Here is a 25,845-nt window from a genome sequence, read left to right as displayed (position 1 = left end):
CAAAATTTCCTCATATTGTAGTCATTATAATTACATTATGTAATCATTGCTTTAATGTGTTCATTCTTTCTTGCTTAAATGCCTAGCGTTAACTAACATCATGATTTGTATTAACTTAGAACTGTATATTTATGCCATATGGACATTAAACAGTCACCTCTGAAAACAGACCACTCCTAATTGTAATTTTAGAAACACTGATTTTCTGTAAAGCTCCTTCGAAGCAATATGTACTGAGAAAAGTGCTAAATAAATTTGAATTGAATTGAAATGAAAGACTGTAAAAATGCCACAGTAAATCCTGTCGATTAGTTAATGATAAATTCCTTTACTGTAAAACATAACTACAAGGTGAAAAACTGTAATAAATCTAATGGAACATTTAATGCAATTTTGGAAGTGAAAAGTCATCTTATAATTTACTAATAATTCTTATAATTCATCTTACATAACATTCACTGAATTCCTTTGGGAATTCCCTTTCATTGAGTTTTTATTTTATTTTATTTTTCAGTGTTTTCATTTATGTAGTTATGTTTTGTTACATCTTATGTTGTTAAATTATTATTATTTTGGTGGTTATGAGTGCATTACATAAAACAGATTTTAATACTTTATCTATCTATCTACAGTGGGGCAAAAAAGTATTTAGTCAGCCACCAATTGTTCAAGTTCTCCCACTTAAAAAGATGAGAGAGGCCTGTAATTTTCATCATAGGTATACCTCAACTATGAGAGACAAAATGAGAAAAAAAAATCCAGAAAATCACATTGTAGGATTTTTAAAGAATTTATTTGCAAATTATGGTGGAAAATAAGTATTTGGTCAATAACAAAATGTAATCTCAATACTTTGTTATATACCCTTTGTTGGCAATGACAGAGGTCAAACGTTTTTCTGTAAGTCTTCACACACTGTTGCTGGTATTTTGGCCCATTCCTCCATGCAGATCTCCTCTAGAGCAGTAATGTTTTGGGGCTGTCGCTGCGCAACACAAACTTTCAACTCCCTCCAAAGATTTTCGATGGGGTTGAAATCTGGAGACTGGCTAGGCCACTCCAGGACCTTGAAATGCTTCTTACGAAGCCACTCCTTCGTTGCCCGGGCGGTGTGTTTGGGATCATTGTCATGCTGAAAGACCCAGCCACGTTTCATCTTCAATGCCCTTGCTGATGGAAGGAGGTTTTCACTCAAAATCTCACGATACATGGCCCCATTCACTCTTTCGTTTACACGGATCAGTCGTCCTGGTCCCTTTGCAGAAAAACAGCCCCAAAGCATGATGTTTCCACCCCCATGCTTCACAGTAGGTATGGTGTTCTTTGGATGCAACTCGGCATTCTTTCTCCTCCAAACACGACAAGTTGAGTTTTTACCAAAAAGTTCTATTTTGGTTTCATCTGACCATATGATCATCCAAATGCTCTCTAGCAAACTTGTACTGTACTTACTGACATGTACTGGCTTAAGCAGGGGGACACGTCTGGCACTACAGGATTTGAGTCCCTGGCGGCGCAGTGTGTTACTGATGGTAGCCTTTGTTACTTTGATCCCAGCTCTCTGCAGGTCATTCACTAGGCCCCCCCGTGTGGTTCTGGGATTTTTGCTCACAGTTCTTGTGATCATTTTGACCCCACGGGGTGAGATCTTGCGTGGAGCCCCAGATCGAGGGAGATTATCAGTGGTCTTTTATGTCTTCCATTTTCTAATACTTGCTCCCACAGTTGATTTCTTCACACCAAGCTGCTTACCTATTGCAGATTCAGTCTTCCCAGCCTGGTGCAGGTCTACAATTTTGTTTCTGGTGTCCTTTGACAGCTCTTTGGTCTTGGCCATGGTGGAGTTTGGAGTTGGACTGTTTGAGGTTGTGGACAGGTGTCTTTTATACTGATAACAAGTTCAAACAGATGCCATTAATACAGGTAACGAGTGGAGGACAGAGGAGCCTCTTAAAGAAGAAGTTACAGGTCTGTGAATCTACTATGCTCAGTTTCTTTTCATTTATTTTGAACAGACAGTAGTGCAAATTACATTTTTTTCCATCTAGATGTGAAAATACTAAATATTATTACAAGTTATATATATAAAATCTGTTTTGTCTTTATTGTGAGTGTACATAAATAAAAACAGACCTTTATACAGTGATTATTAATAAGACAATAAGTGTTTAAAGTTGATTCTGCTGGTGTAAGGAAACAGTTGAAGTGATCGCGCCGGAGTGCGCGCACACACACACACACATCAGTTCCAGCATTGCTAACTTGACAGCACAGTTTGTACTTTATCAAAATAAAATACAGTGAGCCAAACACCAACGCGCGCGGCCGCGCGCCTCTGTGTCACCGTTGGAACGCGACTGAAGTACAAAGCCTATCATTTACATAATAAATAATAGTTTAGCATTCAGATACGTTACATCGTAAATATGGAAATATTATGGAATATTTGGATTTGTGCAGAATGAGAGAGGTAGGATACACGAGCACAAAGCCCCATTTCACAAACAGTTGAGTGTGCAAGCCTTTAAAGTATACTCCCTTGTCAGTCTATGTGAGAGATGCATCAGCACATGGTCACTGTCTAGTGGGTTTTGTTTTCAAGTGTGCAACTCATGGCATTCGCTGTTCTTGTGCTGGTGGTTATCAAACAGCGTTGCATTACTGCGGGCGCCCCCTTCTGGATTGGGGGTGAATTGCCTGTATTCGTCGTAAGACCTCATGCACCGAACCGAGATGCCCGTACCGTGACGGTTCGGTACGAATACATGTACCGTGCCACCCCTACTATCTATCTATCTATCTATCTATCTATCTATCTATCTATCTATCTATCTATCTATCTATCTATTTTAAGTGAAACTCTGGCAATGACAGCAATCGTTTTTACTGTAAATTTCACAGTTTTTTGTCTGCTCTGCTTTAGTCTAATCTAAAATGTACACTTTGACACTCATGATAGCGTAGATTGTGTCTTCCTCCTAGCTTTCATTAAATTGTTGTTATCCGTTTTGTCGTTCACTCCCTTTGAACTTTAACTCTTCTGTTGTCCTCAGCTTTCAGCCATTCATTTTGTTCCTCTATTAGTTGCCCATAGTCCGTTATCTCAGCTCACCCCCTCTAGTCCTCTCCCCCTCTCTAATCTCTTCTTTAATGAGTTCATTTTCAGTGGCTTTACACCAAGACAGACTGCTGTGGTGTCCTGCTGGTCACCCACACAGTGTTGAACAGAGCCAGCTAAGCTTCACTCTTCAGTCTTTATGTACTATATATTGCAGCATGTCACAGATAGTCATACAATCGTATGTTATTATACAGAGTATTAGATCAGCTGACACTCACAAGTGATTTAACATGAATTAAGCCTCACTGTGAAAACAACAGATGTTCTACTAGTAGTTGGGTCAAGAAAATGCAATGCACACACCTACTATTATCTACAGTAAATGTGTGTATGTAGTCTTTAATGATATTGTACTCTCAATGATAAACAAATCCTTATGTAAAATGACTTGCCATGGCGATGAAGCATTCCTACTAACTCAGTTGAAAAAAATATGAGCAGCTGTCAGTCGTGATCAACCTCAATTTTTGTAGCCAATGTGTTAAATCGTTAAGTTGCTTTTTAAGGAAAAAAATAACTTGTTAAAGCATTGGGTTCAGCAATTTGTGTGTATGACACTCAATTGTATGTACACATAAAAGGCAGAATTCTTTAGCAGCACTTTTACTCATCTGTAAATCTGCAATAATTTCTAAAAATAGCTTTCTTTACACCTTGTCAAATCTTACATGTGTAAAGATGAAAGCACGCAGCCTTGTTTGCAGATTGCATATGCAATGTGGCAACAAGTACTGTCTTATAAGTGATCATTTGAATAATTCAAATTATTTCTTCAAAACACTGATCAATTTAGGAGCAAAATGAGTAAGTCCTTGAATCAATGATTTATTCACTCAACCAATTTGTCCGGGAACTAAACAAGCCATTGAAGCATTCATTCAATCATTTTGTTCAAGCATGTAACAAACGTCTTGAGTGAGTCATTGAATCATTCCCTTCACAGATTCATTCAAGAATGAATTTAATCATTCCCTTCACTGATTCATTCAAGAATTAATTTAATGACTCACTCATAAAGATTCAGATAGACATATTGGTTGTTTACGCAACCTATCTTCATGTCAATCATTTATTCAGTAAATAGTTCAAAATCATCGATTAATTCAAAAACAAATGTCTTTATACATTAATGAATCATTTACAGAACCGATTCATTCAGGAACAAAACAGCATGTTGTTACTGAGTAATGGAATCATTCATTCAACTAATTAATTCAAAAACATTGAGATTTATACATCAAGCTTTCCATTGATGTATGGTTTGTTAGTATATGACAATATTTGGCCAAGATGCAACTATTTGAAAATCTGGAATCTGAGGGTGCAAAAAAAAAAAAAAAAAATATATATATATATATATATATATATATATATATATTTCACGCTGTGAAGGGGCCCTGCAGCGAACGGACCGAGAGGACGCTTTGATCGTTCTCTGTAGATCTCACCTTCTCAGCCACCACGATTGGTCGATTATGTACAACACCTGCATGTTTTTGGTCAAACTACTTTGGATGTTTTAGACAATATAAATGTGTCCCGTATAAACAGCACATATGGCCACCCTAACAAATACACAAAATAACCGGCAACATTGTGTCTAAAATGTTAGTTACTCTATTAACTTGTTTATTGAATGAACTGCTGTATAAAGCAGTAAGGTTACACTTCATATTGATAGTCCACTTTTGACATTCTACTAACTGTAAGTAACTTTGCAACTACATGTCAACTAATTCTTATTAATTTGCAACTACATGTCTACTAACTCTCAGCAAAGTTACTTACTGTTAGTGAAATGTCTAAAGTAGACTATCAAAGTAAAGTGCTACCAGCAGCAATCTGTTTAACAGCACTACCTTGTCTGACACCAGTTAGTCCATCATCTTTTCACAATGATAAGTGTGAACATGGCCATGTGTGTTTCCCAGCAAACCGACTTTATAATGCTTGAAACATATCCATAAGATTTAGCAGTGTGAACTATATAGCCTGAATGCAAGGTGAATATCTGCCTGCTGCTCTCTAATCAGCACAGTGAACGTGCGCTGATTGAGACGGCCACCTCTTCTTAAAGTCAGCTGCATGTGTTTCCAGGTGATTACCACTTTTCTCACACACACACACACACACACACACACATACATACACTTCACATCATGGTGACTACTTGCTGCTTTCTAATTTGGTCTTGATGGACAGCCACACCTCCCTCCATCTCTTTCTGTATCTCCTTTCTCTTATATCGTCCTGTGCAAACAACGCACTCAATAGTATCTGAGCATTGTCTACTAGATGAGTGTGGATGACATTGAGAGTATGAGCTATTTCGATCCCCCTCTCTATCCCCTCCTGCACACACACTATTCATTTCCTTTCCTGTCTGATGAGGCATGCCCCTTCCATTAATTTCAATAGTCTGCTGCTTTTAAAGCAGTAGGTCTGTGATCTGGGGTAAAGCCATTTCTCACATCAGACACGTTTGGCGACGCCTTGATTAAAAAACTCATAGAGCAGACTGAGGTCATTGATTATCAGTGCTATTGGAGTCATCTTTATTCAGAACACTGTCTTATTGATCACCTTGACAAAATGCATTTCTTCTTTTTTTTTTTTTAAATATTGACCAATTTGGCTGGCGTTTAAGCAGACCTTTGTGCATCGTTTCAGTTTTTCCTGAAATTCTGAGATTTTCATAGACTTGTCTTGGTAAATTGAGTGACGTCCAGAAGAATCTCAATCATGCATTATTCTAGAGTGAATTGTATGTAAATTAGGGAGGGAAAATCTGTAGAGAAATGGCTGTACAAGCTCTTCTCCCTTGATTTATCACAGCAAATGAGGAGCTCCTCAAATCATGCATATTGGTGCTCCAGTGCACATTAACACCTAATAGTACATCTCTTTTTGCATTGTTTTGATATGCCTAGTCCTCACGGTTGACAGTAATACCCCCATGGCGCAAATACTCCTACACAGCATTACCAAACTTTTTCAAATTACATTTTTTTTTTTAAATTGCAAGCATTTCCATGTCTTTTACTCCACTATATAGTTCGTTCTGCATAGCCAATTGACTGCTATCTGCCATTTCTCTAAATCTCAGTCTGCGCCTGCACTATGCATGTAGTATTCCACAGAGGCATGGGAAAAGAACACTAATGACACAGTTTGGCGAGGTTGTGTGTGTTTCTGCTAGTTTATTTCAAGAATGGCTTTGTTGTTTGTAATAATACTGCTTCATAACAGGCTACAAACAGTAAGTAAATCCCTTTCATACTGATTTCTGACACTTTCAGGAATCTGGGATAGATCAGATTGTCAGGTTATCCCCATGTCTGTTTATGTTTGTGCATGTCTATGCATGAGGCTGCAGTCTTCTTGTCGCCAGACTTCTATAAATGAATGTAACATTCTAAGTGGGGAAGCTGGTGTGTAGCTGACTATGCAAATGTGATTCTGCATTGTGTAGCTTAAAACAAGGCAGGCTTGGATAATGTCTTAAAAAAGAAGCAATGTTGGGGCTAAACACAAACATTTTTTTATATATATATTTGTACAATAATGCATTTTTTTTTTTTTTTGTTAATCCATTGGCCGTTAAATCATTTTAAGTCCTGCTATTTTTGTTTGGACAATTGGTTTCTATAGTATTCTCAAAAAACAGCCGACAGTAATATCCAGTGATGCAAGGTGATGTTTTTATTTTAATTGCATTGCATTGCATAAATTGCATTGAAAATATAGACTATAATTTACACGATTCATGTAATTCGTAACTGAATATGACATCTTTCGGAAGTAAGACCCCTGTGTGTGTGCCTATCTATAATTCAGTGTTATTTTAGAAATACTTCGTATGCAGTAGTCTTGTTTGTTTGTAGGCAGTGACTGTGAATGTGTGAACTGGCTCTCAGTAAAAAGAGACTGACCTTGTCAAGCTGAGAAGTTTATATTCTTCAGCACTCTCATACACACAGGTATTTTTATCGGAGTCAGGACCTGTAAAGCAAACAGAGTGTTGCGTAAGTCAATTGTGCATCTTTGTCATAGAGTATATTTATTTATCTGTTGATTTATTAATGTATTTCGTTTGAGGAAAGAACCTAAATTCTGGTAGGCATGTAATACTGTGGCTGAATTTAGTATTTGTTTGGTTCTAGTAGAGGGTTTGAGTGTTTGGCCCTCAGGTATCTGGTGTCAAATTCAATCCATAGTTCTTTGAATGAGGGTTGGACACTCTCATTAGTGAGCTGCTGCATGGCCTCTTGCTCGCTGTTGAACCCATTTTGATTTTCGGGAAAGTAGATCGCACAGTTGGGCTCCGGAAGTAAAAATACCATTTAAAATTTCCATGAAGAAATCGATTTTGAGTGTAAAGCTTTGAACACAGTCCCTCCATAGACATTTTAAACAGTAGTATATACTTGTATAGAAGCAAACTGTGAATTATTTTTAAAAAGTGAAGTAAAAGGTGCTTTCCAATTAATTGTTTGAAATGGTTGATTTGAATTAAGTGCCTAAAAATGGAACTTTAACTTGCATATTTGTCTTTTTTTCCCCTTAATTTTTGTAATACTTTTTTGCTTTAACTGTTGAAATCTCTGTGCATGTTGATTTGGTTCAGATCAAAATTGAAGAATATTTTGAAATGCTGGTCTGTGTTGGCCATTTTTGTGTAGTGTGACTGTGACATCTTGTACACCATTGTGTTGAGATATATGCATGTCATGTAAATATGTAAGCTGTTTATTCAGGCCTTTGTGAGACGACGTGCTGTATTAAAGAACTGTACATTCTTCCAATTTATGCTTATGTTCTTTTGTACTCAGCTGTGTTTGTTAGCATGGTAAGATAAGAGGTCATGTTGAAGGGCTAGTTTCATGCTGAGATCATATGGGCACTCAATAAAGCATCTGCCTGAAAGAAAGCATAATACAATCAGTTACATACTTGCTGTGAAACTGAATGCCCCACATACTGGGAAAATTAATATAAGCTAAAGGATTCCTCTGTCCTTTTTATTGTACTTACCGCAGTTTTATAATGAAAGGCACGATGCGGATGCAAATGTTCTGTATTGTACTTACTGAAACTGAATCAAGCAGCAGTTAATAGATGCACTGATGTCCAGGCTGCTTGAATGCTCTTTGGAGGATATGAGATCCTAGGAGAAGTGTGATGCTATAACTGATAAGTAATGGCTGAAAGGCTCCAGACTGAAATTGTAGATTGCACTCGTGATTTGAGGATGATGAAGAGAATATGAATCTTTCTGTTGGAAATGAATTGTGTTTTATGCGAGGCTGTGCACCAGTTCACCACTGGCCTTACATCAGTGCCAATTTCTTTGTTGTTTGCTCGCTGGAATTAGAATGGCCTTTTATGCATAAATCATTTTAATATTTTTTTTCTTTCTACTCTAACAATCTATTGCCTCAGAGGACAAGCAGACAACTGCTAGAAAGCTCCAAAACAATGTTTTACAAGACAAAGTCAAGTCCCAGGTGTGAACCTTGAAGTCAGTTCCCAAGTTACAAGGTTTCAGTAAAATCATTAATTTGAATTTAGTTCTCCAAGTCTTACCAATGAATTATAAATCACATTTATTGTCATTTTATTAAGTTTATAAAAAATACATACAACTAGGGCTAGTAATGCAATATGGATAAATAGATAAATATTGCAAATGTAACTCTAAAACAATTTCAATTTTATGTTAAGGAATTCCTTTTGGTTTATTGCCAAGTTACATAATATGATAAAAATGTATTTGCCAGTATAATGAAGATTGAATAATCATGAATTATCAAACTTTCTGCACCACTGTGAACAAAGTTACATATTTGAGACTTGCAATTCGCTAATTCAAGACCAGCAGACCCAACAAAGTAACATCTTCCATTTTATTTTTTGTTGTTTTTATTAATGTATTTGTAAGAATTTATTCAACAGTTTTTGTGGGATTAAAATCTGCTTTCAGCTTTTGATGATTTAAAGTACACGTTTATTTAGGTTAGGTTTATTTAGGTTTAGGTTATTTTGTTCACTGAAAAAAACAACAACAACAACAAAAAAAAAACAAGTAAAAGAAAAGATTCACAAGAACATCAAACAGATGTAAGGAGATAAAATTAATTTTGAGGACAGTTATAAAAATAAAAAAAAAGCCTTATTTGACACTATTTGCATCTCCTGATGACTCATTTACACATAGGCTATACAGAGCCCATGTGTGCATGTTCTTAATTGAGGATAAGAGAAAGTGTCTAATTTGGTTAAATGGTTAAATATACATTTATAATTTATTATTTTTTTTTATTTTTTTTTTTTGGTGTTAGCAAAGAACAAAAACAGGGATTTTTTAAAGACATTATTGGCTACTTAGTGAAATGTTATAAAGAATGATGGAATGTGTCAAACATGCGAGTGTCTAATCAAAACAGTTTATTGTGCTGTTGTGATACATTCTGTTTATGATTAAAGAACCCCCCCCCCCATCCAACTCTCGCTTCATCTGTTGTTCTCTAAATATGTGGTGATCTGTGACTCTGTATCTCTGCCTATTGGAAAATATCATCTACATGCACTCATGTGGCAGAGACTCTGACAGGCCACTGTCTCCATCCCCCACACTGTCATGCAAATCTTTAGTAAATAATGTTTCAGTCATGCTAGAAGAATCTAGTATTTTTTATTTTATTTTTTTTATTGTGCCAAACTTTTTTTCCAAAAAAGAAAAAAAAGCACCAAATATGTATGTAAAAGACAGGAAAAAAAAGGTGACAGAAAATGTAAGTGTGAGAGATAGGAAGTATGGGGCACCAGTCAGCTCTTTTGGCTTTTCTTCCTGCTCTAAAGCAACCCTCCTACACACTCACACACACAGGACACCATTTTACTTTTTAACAAGCTCATGAAGAGAAACATTAGATGGGCTCTTTTGTTTCTTTTCCGCCTTGTTCAAGGAAGCAGACAGTGAAAGAAACATACAGGGGAATAAAGAGAGTTTGAGAGAGAGATGGAGAGAGAGACCGAGAGAGAGAGTGAGAGAGAGAGAGAGAGAGAGAGATCAAGTAAGTAAGAAAGAGAGTGAGAGAGAGAGCTGGCACAGGCTGAGCCAGGCGCTGGCTGTGTGGACACGGAGGAGTGCGGAGCGAACAGAAACGACAGAGCAGGAGGAGGAGTGAATGGATGGAGTGACCCAGGAGGAGAGGAATGCTGAGCGAACAGACCGACAGAGCGCGAAAAGGAAGACGAGAGCGGCGTGGCAGCAACAGCAGAGCAATTAAACAGTGGAAAGGCAAGCAAAGGCTCACATGCCGAGCAGCTTCTGTCGCTCGCTCACACTCTCTCTCTCTTTCGAGCAACCGAAGAGGCAGAAGTGAAGCTTCCAGACAACGATAAAGGACAAGAGGAGGCACGCAAGAAGCAGGGGGAGGAGCAAGCACACTTTGATTGACACAGGAAAGAGGAGGGACATGGACGCAAATTGAAGAATTTGATTTTCTGGGAATGGATATTTTTAGCGAAGAAAAAACAAAGGAGAAGAAAATAAAGGATGCCGTTTCAGTCTAAAAGAAGGATGGAAAGGGGAGGGAGAGAGAGAGAGTGAGATGCTGAATTCGGACCATGTCAGAACAGATCCCACATCAGCGGCATTCAGCCCTCCTGCAGGCAAGAGTCAGTGTGTGTGTGTGCGTATGTGTGTGTGCGTGTCTGAACTAGCACGAAGTACGACCGCTGTAACACCAGGCTTTTGCCCATGTACCCCCGTAGTTGAGGACAGAGACACAGAGATGGGAAGGCAAAAAGTCAGTAATGTATCACTGTCAAAGCTAGAGAAAAAAAGGCAACAAGCCAAGATGAGTGTGATCGTGGGGTTATGGGGTCAGCTGTAGCTAGTCTTTAGGAAACCCTCTCTTCAGGGACTGAGGAAAAGGGTCACCTGAGACAGTCTATTTCACCAACAGGTCAGCCTGCCTGGAGACTCTCTCAAATCCTTCTTTCTTGTGACTCAGCTGGCGCTGCCTCCCACAGTCCATCTCTTTTTCATTATTCTCTCACAATCTGTCTTGAATCTATTGAATCTTTTCTCTCATTAAGATCACTTCCCATGTAACTGCCTCATTGTTTCAGATTTGCTCGCCTGAACTTCGGGAGATTCTGGGAGAAGCTTAGAGGGAAATTGTAGGCTGTCCCTAAAGCCAGACTAAGTCTGGGCACCCTGACCAGATGGACTGAGGGGGGGAGTGAAAGAGAGAGATAGAAAAAGAGAGGAACAAGGAAAATAGCCTGGGGATTTAGCCTGAGGGGTTATAGAGAGTTGCCAGCGGGTATGAAGACACATACTTAATTTTGGGTGCCTTAGGGAGCGTGTGTTTGTGCATGAATGTTATTATTCAATCCAGAAATGAAGTTTGCATACATTTGACAGGATATTAAAGTGGAAGTCGAAGTAGAGTTGCGGTTGTACGATTCAATTAAACTTTGAGGAGTCCTGCAGGTGCTACAACAGTACATGACTTGATAGCTGGACTCTGAACATTAGATTTGTGGCTCTCTCCGTGCTCCTGGAGCCCCATGAGGGCCCCGGCCGTGGAGGCCTGGCTGGGAGATGAAGCCGTCCCCCCTGCTGCTCTAGCAGCTCTGTGGGCCCTCATGGCTCTGGAAGGCCGCTGTCTGCGCCCTGCCTCGCCCACGCCGGGCCAACGCAGGGCTCACCGTCGCCGCGCCCGACCCGGAGCTCCACGAGACGATCTGTCCCGCCTTACCGCGGCCCTCCTAGCGCGGACTCACCTCCACGGATTGCGGCACATCTGCTCTCCGTCAAACTCTCTCAGCCGCCGGGCCCTTTGGATGCTAGCCTTCTGTACTTGTCTGGGTCTTCTGTTGTCCTGGTCCTCGAATCGGCTGCTTCACTGGCTGGCCTTCCCCACTCACACAAGAGTCCACACAGAGTGGGCGAGAGAACTGGCTTTTCCCACGGTCACCATCTGCAACAATAACCCCATACGTTTGTATCACCTCACTAAGAGCGATCTGTACTTCGCGGGTCACTGGCTCGGACTGTTGCTGGCCAACCGCACGGCCAGACCCCTGGTGCTGGACCTGCTTCAAGATGACAGACGGGCATGGTTTAGCAAGCTGTCAGATTTCCGTCTTTTCCTGCCTCCACGGCGCTTCGATGGCACCAGCTTGGAGTTCATGGACCGACTGGGCCACCAGCTGGAAGATATGCTACTGGCCTGCAAATACCGTGGAGAGCCCTGTGGAGCTCACAACTTCTCCACTGTGAGTCTGAACAAATGACCTCCACCTCTCTTTCTGTCCTTTTGTCTGTTTCTCTGTCGCCTTTTACCTCTACTATTTGTCAGATTCACTGTGATTTACTCTCTCATGCAGCACATGTACAGATTCAGCTCTGACCCCTCGTTAGTTCTTGTTCAGTGTTGCCCTCTCTGTCATGCTTCAAATATTTCACAGCACATTTTGTACACCCATATCTGAACTTTCTGAACCCAATTCATGAAGAGTTTTTATTTTTCTGAGGGAGCCCCATGTCTAATTCCAGCATTTACAAACACATCAGGTGCAAAGCTGATTTTCATAATGCAATTCAGATTGAGCATAATGTGCTATTTGCATTTGCGTTGCTCATAAAGACCCTCGACCTATTTGCAGAGAGATCTGGCAATATATCAACTGTCTTAAGTACACACTGATCTTTCATGCCAAGAAATAATTATATAATACTTGTCTTAAAGGTGGGGTATGTATTTTTTCAAAAACACTTTAGAAAACTGACTCGGGCCGAGTACCAAAACAAACTTGTAGCCAATCAGCAGTAAGGGGTGTTTACTCATGATGCGGAGGAGAGAGCGCTCAGTGCACAAGACGGACATTAGCTGAGCAACGACAGAAAGATAGAGATGGCGGATAAAAAACAATAGAGGAAAACGTCTGCGGAACAAAAGAAGGCTTACACCGTGTCGTGTCACGCCGCGCCGCAACAGCTAAAGTCTGCCTACACTGGACGCGACAAAGTGACCGTTGAAAATCATTTGAAATTTGTGTCAATGTGTCATAAATAGAACGCGGCAGCAGTTTACTGTCGGGGATTTGACGTGTCGCGGCGCGGCATCCAGTGTAGACAGCATCACTGATTATAATGAGTTCTATTGTATTTTGTCGCGCCACTCGCGTCCGGTGTAGACACAGTGTTATGATAAGGCAAGAAGTAGGACCGTAAATATCGGATCAGCTTTCCAGCGCTGGAGAGAACTCAAGGAGCAGGAAGGCCTGCAATCGGACACCAAGGTTGCCTTGTTTCTTCTCGATATGTGAGTAACATTGGTTTTGCTTTGTTTCACAGAACTAATCGTTGCCTGGGTTGCGTACGTATGTGTGGGGTGGAGCTATCAAAATAGGGGCGAGACCCTTTTGGGGTAGGGGCGTGTTTGTTTTGGTGATTTAAAATATCAACATTGGCTACCAGAAATCACTTACCCCACCTTTAACCAGACATGACACGATAAGCGACAAGTGATTTTTCTACCCATGCCAAAGAGAAAATGCCAATTTTATGCCAGCAGTTTGTGGATGAATTCTCTTTTTACCCACTTTCTTGCAGCTGTACAGCGCACAACACATACCTTTTTCATGAATATGTATTTGCACTTTTTTTTATCTCTTCATTTTTTTATAGAAATAAGTGTTGCTATAGGTCTCTGTACATTGCAGCGCTGTGACCAGTCTCAGAATCCTACTGTCAGTGAACATGTCTTTCTTCTCCTCATGCTCATCCTGTTTCTCCACAGTCACTGCTGCTGCTGCTGTGTTGCATACGCTCACTCAATCCCAGACACATTTCCCTGAGAAATAACAAGCACTGTTACAGACAAGTATAAGCGGAGGCTTTGAAAACAATGAAGTAATCAATGAAATTATAGTTTAGAGTTGTGTTATAATAAAAATGCAGGAAAGTGTTGTTTTGATATGCAATGAAAAATCTATTTTTTTTAAAAATTATTATTAAAAATGCATTGTTATTATTATTATCAACTGAACACTTTTTTTTTTCTTTTAATTTTTGGATGTTCAATTTTTTTGGCATGTTCCCATTGTGACAAATTACCATATTATTGGGGCATGTTGTCACATACTGTAAGGTCAGCGTTTATTCTGTAATTTTTTTTTTCTCTCATGGGAAATAACAACAGAGATATTTAATCACTTTATAATGTAGTTAAACATTCTAAATTATAAATATTTAAATATGCTGTGTGTATTTAAACATACTGTTTAAAATGCATTTAAACATAAGTGTATTTAAACGTACTGCATCTGTAGCACAACATTACAAATTTGGCACAGAAGTTTATTTTGATAAATGATTGGATAACAAGGCCACCACATCTCACTGGAGATGGAGTGCATGCTCTAACCACTCTAACCACTGAACCACAACACCATTTTGAGGTTTTAAACAAAGTTTAGAAGAAGTTGTGGGATGTTGCAGTCAGAACTGGAGTGACAGCTGTAGGATGCACTGTTGTTGTTGACATTGTAAATGAACTAATGGGATGTTGTGGGACTGTGAGAAGGGAGTTTTGGAAAGATTGGGCTATATTGTTCTGGGTTCTGTCCTCCCTCTCTCTCCTTCTTCCAGTCTCATTGTGTTGTTTGCCACTCTGTTGTTTCTCTAATTCTCTGGATGTGGGGAGAGGAGGAGCGCAGGCAGATGTTCTCTCTCAGGCTACGTTTCAGCACAGCTTCTTTCTGTGTGTGTGTGTGTGTGTGTGTTTGTGCAAGACTACTTTGCAACTCTCTCACAATAATTCTTAATTAGGACTGGATGTCACTGAGGTGTTTTTCTCAGTGTTTAGGAACGGCACTGCAGTTTGCGAAGGATTTACAACTCATCTCACAATAACAAGAACATATGTGCCTTATGTAGTGCATGCATCTTATTTCAGCCCTTAAATGTCTTGAGTCTCCTAATGGTACGCTACATAGAAATAGTTTGAGATGTGAGGATTAATGTGTCCATAGAAATGAGTGTTTATTTATCAGTCTTCTTACCCAACAGCATATCCATGTGTATTTAGCTTAGATAGCAGTCACTGGAGGGTAAATATTCCCATTTTAAGTGTTTAGAAAGTAGAAATCCCATGTGCAACGGCTAATTTTCTTCTTCCTCATCAGCTCAGCTTTCCTCTCAATGACATTAGCTAAACATTATCCACTCATTACAAAGTGTATTAGAGACCCAGTAAGACAATCGCAGAAGCTCCAGCAGGGAAAGCTGTAATACCCAGCTCTGGGATGTTTCATATGGTTACAGTCATACATTCCCAGATGTTACAGAAGTATATCCTCAGAACAAATTCTAGCTTGCTCATAATAATTACATTAAAGTAAGATGTGTGCAATAATTCTCAATAGGTTATGAAAGGCAGAGTTTATTATCTCTACAATTTTTTATCACTCATTCCTACTATTGGCAGTACTGCTATTACAAATGCTGTGCTACTATTTAACTTAATGAAGTTCTACTACTAAATGTTTCACCCAGTGGGGCTACAGATGGCTATGAAATGCAGTATGATTAGTGCATTTGCCAACCTTTGAGCTTGGTTAAATATATATTTATAATCTCAGTTGTTGTTGTTGTATTTTCTCTTGTAAAATCTGAGTTATGAAGACATAGATTTCCATCACTGCATCCCCATGGTAACGCTGTTAGCCTGCCATGTCCATCACTTGATGGGAATGGATGAGTTTCATTAGCTCCAACACTGCGTTGATTAGTTTGGTCTGGCACTGTAATGATCCTTGAGGTTGAAGCTTTCCGTCAGGGGGTCCCCCGTCTGGAACAAGAGCAAGACGCGGCACCGCACCGCACCGCACCGCACCGCACCTCCCGTCTGTGGGCTTTATATAGAAGGTTTTGAAATTCACAAAGAATATCTTTTTTTAGTAACGTAGCCTATTTATTTTGTTGTTTGACAAATGTTTAGCAGAAATGTTTCATAAACTCAGTATGCTGTGAGAGCTTAGGTGCTTTGGGGAAGTTGCTATGAAATGTATTACAGATTTTCAGTTGCGACTGTGGCTCTTTATTTCTGGTGGGGTGCGATCAGTCAACTGCCAAGCTGAGATCTTTTCATATCAAGCGAAAATATCCCCATTTATAGTCAAAATGTGGTGTATGTTATCGCACATAAACTGAAGTGTAACAAAACTGTCTATGTATAAAATTAGAATCAAATCATTAATGAAGTTCATGAGGATCTGTCATTTTTACATCACTTCTCTCAGAAACTACTGAGATTTGGCTGTCCATGAAAGGATTCATTGAAAGCATAGCTAATGCATTTAACCTTTCATGGTTTTTGTCATATGGAGCTCTTTAACCACGTTAACATGCACATGAATATTGCAATATGAATACTAATGTGCTCATATTTGGTCAGTGTGAAGCACATGTTTTTTTATTTTAAGCATTGGAAGAAATGAGCATAAATCAATATATAGACAGTGACGGCACTGGAAGAGCCTTGTATTTAAAAAGGTTACTGGCATGTATTTAGCAGTTCATTCATAATCTTTCTCTATAATTAATGACATGAACAGATTTATACTAAAATGCAGTGGAATTAATGGCAAGAGCGACATAATGAGTGACAGTATGAAAAGAATGTGCGTTTACACGTTACCATGACCAATTTTACCAATTTTACACTGATGACCATTAATTGTTCATTGTCCCAAATCATAAGAAAATGAAATTATTTTAAAACCCCAGGACTAATGGCATCCTAGCTTTTCTCTCTCTCTCTTTTTTTTTTTTTTTTTGTACCATATAGTTCTGCTCACATTCTGCTTCTGTCCAGCAAGAGATCATAATTCATAACAGATTCAACTTGAATGACTCTCATCAGATTTGAGAATCTATGTTTTCTCCCTCTCAAATCTCCTCTTCCTCTCTTCTCACTTCTTATACCATCTTGACTCTTTCCTCGACTCTTTTAATGCCATCTACTCTTGCACTCTCTTCTCCCTTGGTTCCTCTTCAGGTCTTCCTCCTGTCCCCACTCCAGCTCTTCCCAGTCCTGCACTACTTCACAATCTGTTTCCTGCTTTCTCCTTGTTCCTTTGCGCTGGGGTTTCAAAAGGGACCCTGTTTATTTGTAGAATTCATTGTTACTATAGGATGAATATTTTTTTACTAGTGATTTCATAAAATTATGTAAGACAACAACTGCAACGAAAATATTTCAACTACAGCTATTAATTATATTCAGCAACATACAGTAACAGTATGAATTACTCTACCCAGCTATAAAACTGCAAGTCTTATCCCAAGGCTAAACCGGTTTGTAATGTTCCTCCGGTGAACAGTTTCTGTGAAGTTGCATTCAAACTCATATCCAATACTTTCAGACGACTTTAAATCCTTCTGCTTCCAGCAGTTTTGGATGATGTATCTTTTGATATCCTGTGGCTCTATCAAGCTATGGTCTGGAGTCCAGTGGGTTGAGATAGGCTGTTCAATGAGTCCGCTGTCAGATGGATTAAGTGCTGCTACTGTATGCTATCTCCTGACCTCTCAATACTCCCAGACCCTGCCGAGATTTTAACTTGGAATGTTTTTGACACTTTGACAAAATAACATTAGTGAAGTTTTAGTGTTTTTCTGCAGTACTGCTATCATTCTCACAGTGTGCCAAAAGGGTTTGCACGATATTTTCTCTCATTAATGGGTTGTGCCTCCATTTGTACCCACTTTCTTGCTGTGTGTGTGTGCTACCTTTGGCTCTCTTGGCTGTTATTGAGACAGCTGTGTGTGAATGCTGGTCGATAACAGTTGAATACAAATAGCTTCATGTATAATCTTGCCATGAAAATAAGCCATGTTCCATATCAGTAAGTATAAATGGCTGCCATTATTTTACAAACTCACAAATGGCTCAGCGTCCATTAATTGTGTTGTGTATGTCCACTGTGCCACATGCAGTTTATTTGGACAATATTCGGAATTGAAGAATCTTTCAGTTCACAAGATGGAATTAGAATAGAATTGAAATTAGAAAGCGGATTGTCCTTCTTTGCAATTCCAAAATAAATAAGTAAATAAATAAACCAATAACTGCATTCTGGAATATTAAGTTTTTCACTTTGGCCCATGAGTCTGTCTGAGGGGCCAGATTTACTAAACAGGGCAAATTAGTGTGAGAGCGCAATTCCAAAACAGTGCCGATTGGCGTGGAAATTTCTGCGGGTGATTTACTGACAATGCGCAAATTAAAGAACACAGACACAACATCTCATTTCCATAATGACCAACACAACATACCAAGCGCAGCACAAATTAGTGTAAGGATATGTTCGGATTCGGATAATGTGTTCTTCTGGCATTCCAAATAAATTAATACGTGTGGAAAAAATCCTCTCCCTTCTACCACGCGCTCTCTGTTCTCTGTGGTGCCTCCTCCTAGCAGCAAACAAAAAAACAACATTTCAAGCGCAAATTTAAGCGCAAACGTCAGTAAATAGCGTTGCTTGATTCATTTTAATACTCTCCTCCCATAAATTTTGCATCTGAAAGATAAACTCCTAAAAAAGCATATTCCATAAGGTCAGGCACGTCTTTAGTAAATCCTGACAGTAATATTTTAACGCCAAAAGATGGTGTGCGCTGGCATAAGTTGTTAGTAAATCTGGCCCTTGAACTTTCAAACTTCAGGATCTTTTTCTTTCTTTCTTTCTTTCTTTAAAAAAAAAAACAGCTGGCATTTGTCCAGTAGGCAAACTTTCTTTTTCACACTTTTCTTACTTGAATTGTACACTTATTTGGATTAATATTCAGTTCATTGCAATTCTACTTCTTTAGATTCAAATTTTAGTTGGTCTTTGCTACATCAGTTCAGGCTCAACAATTGAATTGGAAGGAACAGGTTATATTCAGTTTAATTCTGGATGGTCTGAACTTTGTGTGTCTTGCTGTTATTAATTTAATTCAAATTAATAATATAAACTATATCAAAAATATGTTAACATCGTTAACCACTTTTTGTCTACTAGAGTTATGTGTGCCACAATATTGCAATTTATTTTAATTATAATCTACATTTGGTGGAATTTCTCAAAGAATATAGTATTTGATACCTGATACATTCATTTCTTTAAAATGTAATTATTTTAATCTAATCATTATATCTCACGAATGTGAATAATTGTGTTGTGACTGCAGTATTGATTCCTAATTTATGCATGGATGTTTTCAGCAGTGACCCATGCGGTGTCTGAGCTCATTTGACACTCAATCACATCACATACTGCTTTGCCTCACATATAAAGACACAAACAAATACACAACCACATGTCTATGAAGAAATGTGGGCATGTAGATTCAGAACAGCCCAGTGTTCACAACATCACTATCGCACAAAACATCAGCGCATTAATGAGAGAAAGAGACAGAGTTGCTTTGGGTCTTTATGGAAATGCCTGTGCATTGCCATCTTGACGAACGTAAGCTGTGACAAGTCCAATAGAGCTGAGAAGCCTTTGAACACCAAAAGAGAGAAGCAAAAGAGAGAGGGGGCCGATGACGGAGAAACTGTGCCACAATGTCTGTCAGACACACATGAAAAGAAAACTAAGGAGCTTTGTGAGGTTACAGGTTGCAGAGATGGACTGCTGGTGTTCTCATTGTGTTTGTGGATGTCGACACATTAAATTAGAGAGGATCTGTTCAATGTTAGAATGTATAGGACACTGTGTGCATGTGTTTGAACGTATGGTTGAGGACTAGGCACGGTAACACTTTACAATAAGGTTCATTAGTTAAACATTAGTTAATGTATTAACTAACATGAACTAACCATGAGCAATACATTTGTTACTGTATTTACTAATCTTCGCTAACGTTAGTTAATAAAAATACAGATGTTCATTGTTAGTTCATGTTAGTTCACAGTGCATTAACTAATGTTAACAAGATTTTAATAATGTATTAGTAAATGTTGAAATTAACATTAACAAAGATTAATAAACACTGTATAAGTGAAGTTTATTATTAGTTAATGTTAACTAATGTAGTTAACTAATGAACCTCATTGTAAAGTGTTACCCTAGGCACCAAACAGAATGAATTAACCAAACAGTTCCTGAATGTATCTTAGTATAAATCAAGGCAACAATGTTTGCTGGTTATTATGGTCCATTTAGTCTCTGCTGCCACCATTATGGGGACAAGAAACATATTTTTCCATTGGTGGCCATTAAAAAAATGAGGTGTTTATTCTGATGAAAGAATTTACCATCCAGTAAGATAGATTGATAGATAAATCTATTTATTTATTTATTTTACTTTTATTTATCAAGAGTGCATTAAATTGATAAAAAGTGGCAATACTGACAGTTGAGAAGGTTAAGAAACAATATATTTCATATAAATGCTTTTGAACTAACTTTTGAAAATTGAATTTTACAATTAAATAAAATAGAAAATAGTGATTTTAAATTGTAGAAATATTTCAGAATATTATTGTTTTTACTGTATTTTAATCAAATAAATTCAGCCTTGGTAAGCTTTAGAGTCTTTTTTTAAAAAACATTAATAACATAAAATTGTGCATCTTTTTTTTCCACCCAATAAGATTGAAATAGACATCATGCAAACACACACCTATCGTTTCGCTTCAGAAGACCTTGTTTGTTTGTACTGGTCTGAAGAAAGAAAGTCATATACATCTGAGATGGCATGAGGGTGAGTAAATGAATTTTCTTTTTTGGGTTGAGGGTTAATACAAAAGTAGACACTTGTAAAATTCCCAGGCACGGAAAAGCCCTACCATTACTGCTATATAGTGTGAATTTAAACTTCTTTAATTCAACTGACCTAGATTTCTAATCTCAAATTGCCCTTACATATATTGTAAATTAGCATGGCCTGTGGATCCTTTGAATCTCTGTATCTGCAAATAGGCTTAAAAGGCAAGCAAAATTGGCAATCAATTTATTGCCATTAAGTCTTCTCAAGGGCATATTTAAATATGAAATATTTTACATTATGCTTCCAGATTCCTCATATCGTGCTTGCCTCTTGGTCTTTTGGCATGTGTGCGTGTGCCACCATGGTCGTTCTTGTTTGAGTTATTAATGTGGACTTGATATTGATTTCTTTTTTCTTTTTCACCGTGAGTCATTTATCTATGATTACACTTGAGTGCAGTAGTGGCCTTTGTCAATAATTAATATCACTCCAGTTGCAGTACGAGCTCCTGCTGGTTTTAGAGGGACCGCCTCAACAAAATAAAATGAACCGTTGCCTTAAATCCAAAACAAACCTGACCTGTGATAATATGAAATCCGTTCTTTGCGGATATTTAATTGTTTGTTCTCTGTGGAGGTCCTTCCTTACTGTGCCAACTGCAGGTTTATTGTACATTTTACTCAAAGGTCCTATTTTCTATGGCATGCCGAGTAAAATCTCATGGCAGAGGGTTTATTACCATTATCAAATACCACTTGCAGAGCCCGATCGCTCTGTGTTGTGGAAATTGCCAGTGGTATTTTAAAACCTCTGCGTAATAAACTGCCAGACTCCTGTTTTCGTTTTTTTACTGACCTTCTGTGGTGTTCTGTACATCAGGGTCGTAAACTATCGATCTGAAGCGGAGCAAACAGAACGGACTGTCACAGTGTTGTGAGCGGGTCTGGGGTCTGCGGGATCTACAACAATCTTATTAACGCATGGCTCGGATCTAATTTACGCTCCGTAAACCCACAGTTAAAGTAGGGCTTATGCTATTAAACAGTCTATAACATCACTATCTCTAAACACAAAATAGGCCGTTGCAGGCATTATCAGATCTTATGGGAGCGTGTTAATGTGGAGAAGGAGGGGTTTTGCTGCCTACGTTTTATTCTCATTCCTTTTGTGTCTGAGCAGTGTGCTTCAATCATATTAAGTGGAAATTTCCGGTCTTGTTGCATTAACACTTGGTGCATATGGTAGCGATAATCAACTTGTTGATATTCATGAGGATCAACACAGATGAGAATGTTTAGCGTTTGAGATGGAAAAGCTAATATATTGTTTTGGCCAATGAATACCATTAGCGTTGGCAGCATGTTTGCTCACCTTGCTCACAAGCGAGCAGAAGTCTTCATTTGTTTCATTAGAAAGTCAGATTGAATAGTAGAGTTGGATGTTAGGAGTCATTCAAGCCATTGATATGAGCCAGCAGATTATATTGATGTGTACATTAAGAAACCATGTTTACTAGGAGTGTGCAGCGATTATCTGTATATGTATCAATGTCTGTTGCATTAACAAAATTGCCTTTATTTGAACTGAATTGCGTATGGATGGGGATTAAAACACAATTACATCAAACTAATAGAAAAGTCTAGACGAAATACTTCCAAGGCACTCACAGGGTGAAATAAAAAGCCTTTAATATATTGGGCTTAAAGCATTACAAATAATTAAAAGTAGATCTACGCGTTTCGGCACAAAGCCTTCTTCAGGACACACATCAATTGCTTTACACAGGTGCTCTTAAACTAGTGTTAATTGCTGAATCATCCAAAACAGCTGGTTAATATGTAGGAGTGGCTAATACTGATATCTCAATCCAAAAAAGGCACAACCTTCATAAATACAACAATACAAATATCAAGTCACACATCATCAACAATACAAATTACAAAAATGGTAGAAAATCTATTTCTTCATTGACTCCTGGGGACTTAGTTGCCTGGAGCATGTGGATCCAAAAAGTCTCTCTTTGTAAAAGCTGTTTCTGTCTATTCCCACCTCTTATTGAACCTGGGATAGATTCAATTCCAATAACTTTAAGAGAACTCTCAGTAACATGGCCCACCTCATTATAATGCCTTGCCATAGGATATGCCATATTTTTCACACGAATAGCATATTTGTGTTCAGCCACTCTTAAGCGCAATTTTCTCTTAGTTTGACCTACATAAAAGTATCCACACTCACACTCTAATAGAAAAGTCTATTTTTAACTTCTCATATAGCAAATATGAATTGTGTAAACTATACACATTTGTTATTTTCTATCATACTGTTATTCAAAGCAAAATAAAATAAAAATAAATGAATAAATAAATAAAATATCTTATTATATACTTATATACACACAATGTTAAACAGTTTGTGTTCTGTGTGTGTGTGTGTGTGTGTGTGTGTGTGTGTGTGTGTATATATATACACATATATATATATATATATATATATATATATATATACAGGCTATATATACAGTGGTGTGAAAAAGTGTTGGCCCCCTTCCTGATTTTTAAATTTTTTGCATATTTGTCACACTTAAAAGATTCAGATCATCAAACAGATTTTAATATTACACAAAGATAATGCAAGTAAATACAAAATGCAGTTTTTAAATGATGATTTCATTTATTAAGGGAAAAAAGCTGTCCAAACCTACCTGGCCCTACGTGAAAAATTGCTTGCCCCCTCCTATTAAATCATGAAACTGTGATTAACGACATTATTTTAGAAAGCTGAGTTAAATTTCACTAGCCAAACCCAGGCCTGATTACTGCCAGACCTGTTGAATCAAGAAATCACTTAAATAGAATCTGTCTGACAAAGTGAAGCATGTTTAAAGAGCAACACATCATTCCGCGATCTTAAGAAATTCATAAACAGATGAGAAACAAAATAGTTTACATGTATCAGTCTGGAAAAGGTTATAAAGCCATTTCTAAGGCTTTGGGACTCCAGCAAACCATGGTCAGAGCCAATATCCACAAATGGAGAAAACTTGGAACAGTGGTGAACCTTCCCAGGAGGGTCCGGCCTACCAAAATTACTCCAAGAGCACAAAGACGACTCATCCAGGAGGTCATAAAAGAACCCAGAACAACATCTAAAGAACTGCAGGACTCACTTGCCTCAATTAAGGTCAGTGTTCATGATTCAATAATAAGAAAGAGACTGGGCAAAAACAGCATCCATGGGAGAGTTCCAAGGCAAAAGCCATTGCTGACCAAAAAGAACACAAAGGCTCGTCTCACATTTGCCAAAAAATATCTTGATTATCCCCAAGACTTTTGGGCAAATATTCTGTGGACTGATGCGACAAAAGTTGAACTTTTTGGAAGGTGTGTGTCCCGTTACATCTGGCGTAAAACCAACACAGCATTTCATAAAAAGAACATCATACCAACAGTCAAACATGGTGGTGGTAGTGTGATGGTCTGAGGCTGAACCTGGATGACTTGCCATAATTGATGGAACCATGAATTCTGCACTCTATCAGAAAATCCTGAAGGAGAATGTCCGGCCGTCAGTTTGTGACCTCAAACTGAGTTATGCTTGAGTTATGCAGCACGACAATGATCCCAAACACAGCAGCAAGTCCACCTCTGAATGTCTCAAGAAAAACAAAATTAAGGTTTTGGAGGGGCCAAATCAATGTCTGGACTTAAATCCAATTGAAATGCTGTGGCATGACCTTAAACAGTCTGTTCATGCTCGAAAACCCTCCGATGTGGCTGAATTAAAACAATTCTGCAAAGAAGAGTGGGCCAGAATTCCTCCACAGCAATGTGAAAGACTCATTGCCAGTTATCGCAAATGCTTGATTGCAGTTGTTGCTGATAAGGGTGGCACAACCAGTTATTAGATTTAGGGGGCAAGCACTTTTTCACACAGGGCCATGTGGGTTTGGATTTTGTTTTCCCTTGGCTTCATAATAAAAAACTTCATTTAAAAACTGCATGTTGTGTTTACTTGTGCAATCTTGTGTTAGCATGACAAACATGCACAAAAATCAGGAAGGGGGCCAACACTTTTTCACACCACTGTGTATAAAACGGTTAGTTCTATTGCTCGATTCTGATTGGTCAGTAGCTGTGTTTTATTCACGATACAGCACGGCTATGACCGCTTCACCCAATGGTTCTGTGTATCACTGAGCAACACTCTTAGCAACATAAACCATCAATAATATAGCATTAAAGCTGTTCCGTGTATTATGTATTTCGGCAATATTAGCTGTTTGTTATTTATTTAATGAAGTAGGAGTGACCCCTGCTGGCGTTATGTTGCATCTTTCATCTAATTTTGACACCACGCCCTTCCCCGTCTAACTCTAGCGAAGATATGTTGATGTGTGTGCGGCGCGCGTCTGTGTGGAAGCCCACAGTTTCCGAAGTGAGGAGGGAATACTACTGTATTTATTAGTTTAATAAAGGACACAGCGGATGATAAGACCTCTCTGTTTTTATTTAAGCTCCATTAGATGAGAGGCAACATTCTCTTGCTGTTTACTGTTGCTGTCAGGAACTATTTTTTTTAGCGGAAGGACAGAATTTAACAAACTTCTCAAAAAAAGTAACATTTCAAAACATAAATTTGTGGTTTTAATAAAATATATATATATTTTATTTATAATTTTTTTATTGTGTGGTAACCGTTTTATAAAAGCAATAAGGTACTGGAGGCAGTGCTTTATCGTGAATAAATCACGGCTGAAGGACGTTGTTAGGCACTAAGCGTAGCTTATTGCTTACACACACACACACACACACACACACACACACGCGCACACACACACACACACATATATATGACAGTAAAGACATTTCACATCAGATAAATGTTTTTTCAAACTTTCTATTAATTAAATCCTAAAAATGTAAAAATAATAATAATA

The 25,845-nt window shown here is 38.3% G+C and overlaps 1 protein-coding gene across 4 annotated transcripts in view; it reads left to right on the top strand.

Annotated features, from left to right (window-relative positions):
* asic2 (acid-sensing (proton-gated) ion channel 2) overlaps positions 1 to 25,845 on the top strand; it is a 440,995-nt gene that overhangs the window by 287,452 nt on the left and 127,698 nt on the right. The window contains exon 1 of one of the 4 annotated variants that reach the window (XM_058769336.1): positions 9,996 to 12,415. The exons of 2 other annotated variants lie outside the window; for them this stretch is intronic. In XM_058769336.1, coding sequence (XP_058625319.1) covers positions 11,705 to 12,415 — 711 coding nt within the window. In that variant the 5' untranslated portion in view covers positions 9,996 to 11,704. Of the gene's footprint in view, positions 1 to 9,995; positions 12,416 to 25,845 lie in introns of those variants that run through there. One more of the 4 variants, XM_058769335.1, reaches the window with a different exon arrangement.

The sequence above is a fragment of the Onychostoma macrolepis genome, chromosome 03, assembly GCF_012432095.1.
Source record: "Onychostoma macrolepis isolate SWU-2019 chromosome 03, ASM1243209v1, whole genome shotgun sequence".
In the NCBI taxonomy this organism is placed as follows: Eukaryota; Metazoa; Chordata; class Actinopteri; order Cypriniformes; family Cyprinidae; genus Onychostoma; species Onychostoma macrolepis.
The sequence above is the reverse complement of the archived record's forward strand: the minus strand, read 5'-3'. Positions and strand labels throughout refer to the sequence as shown.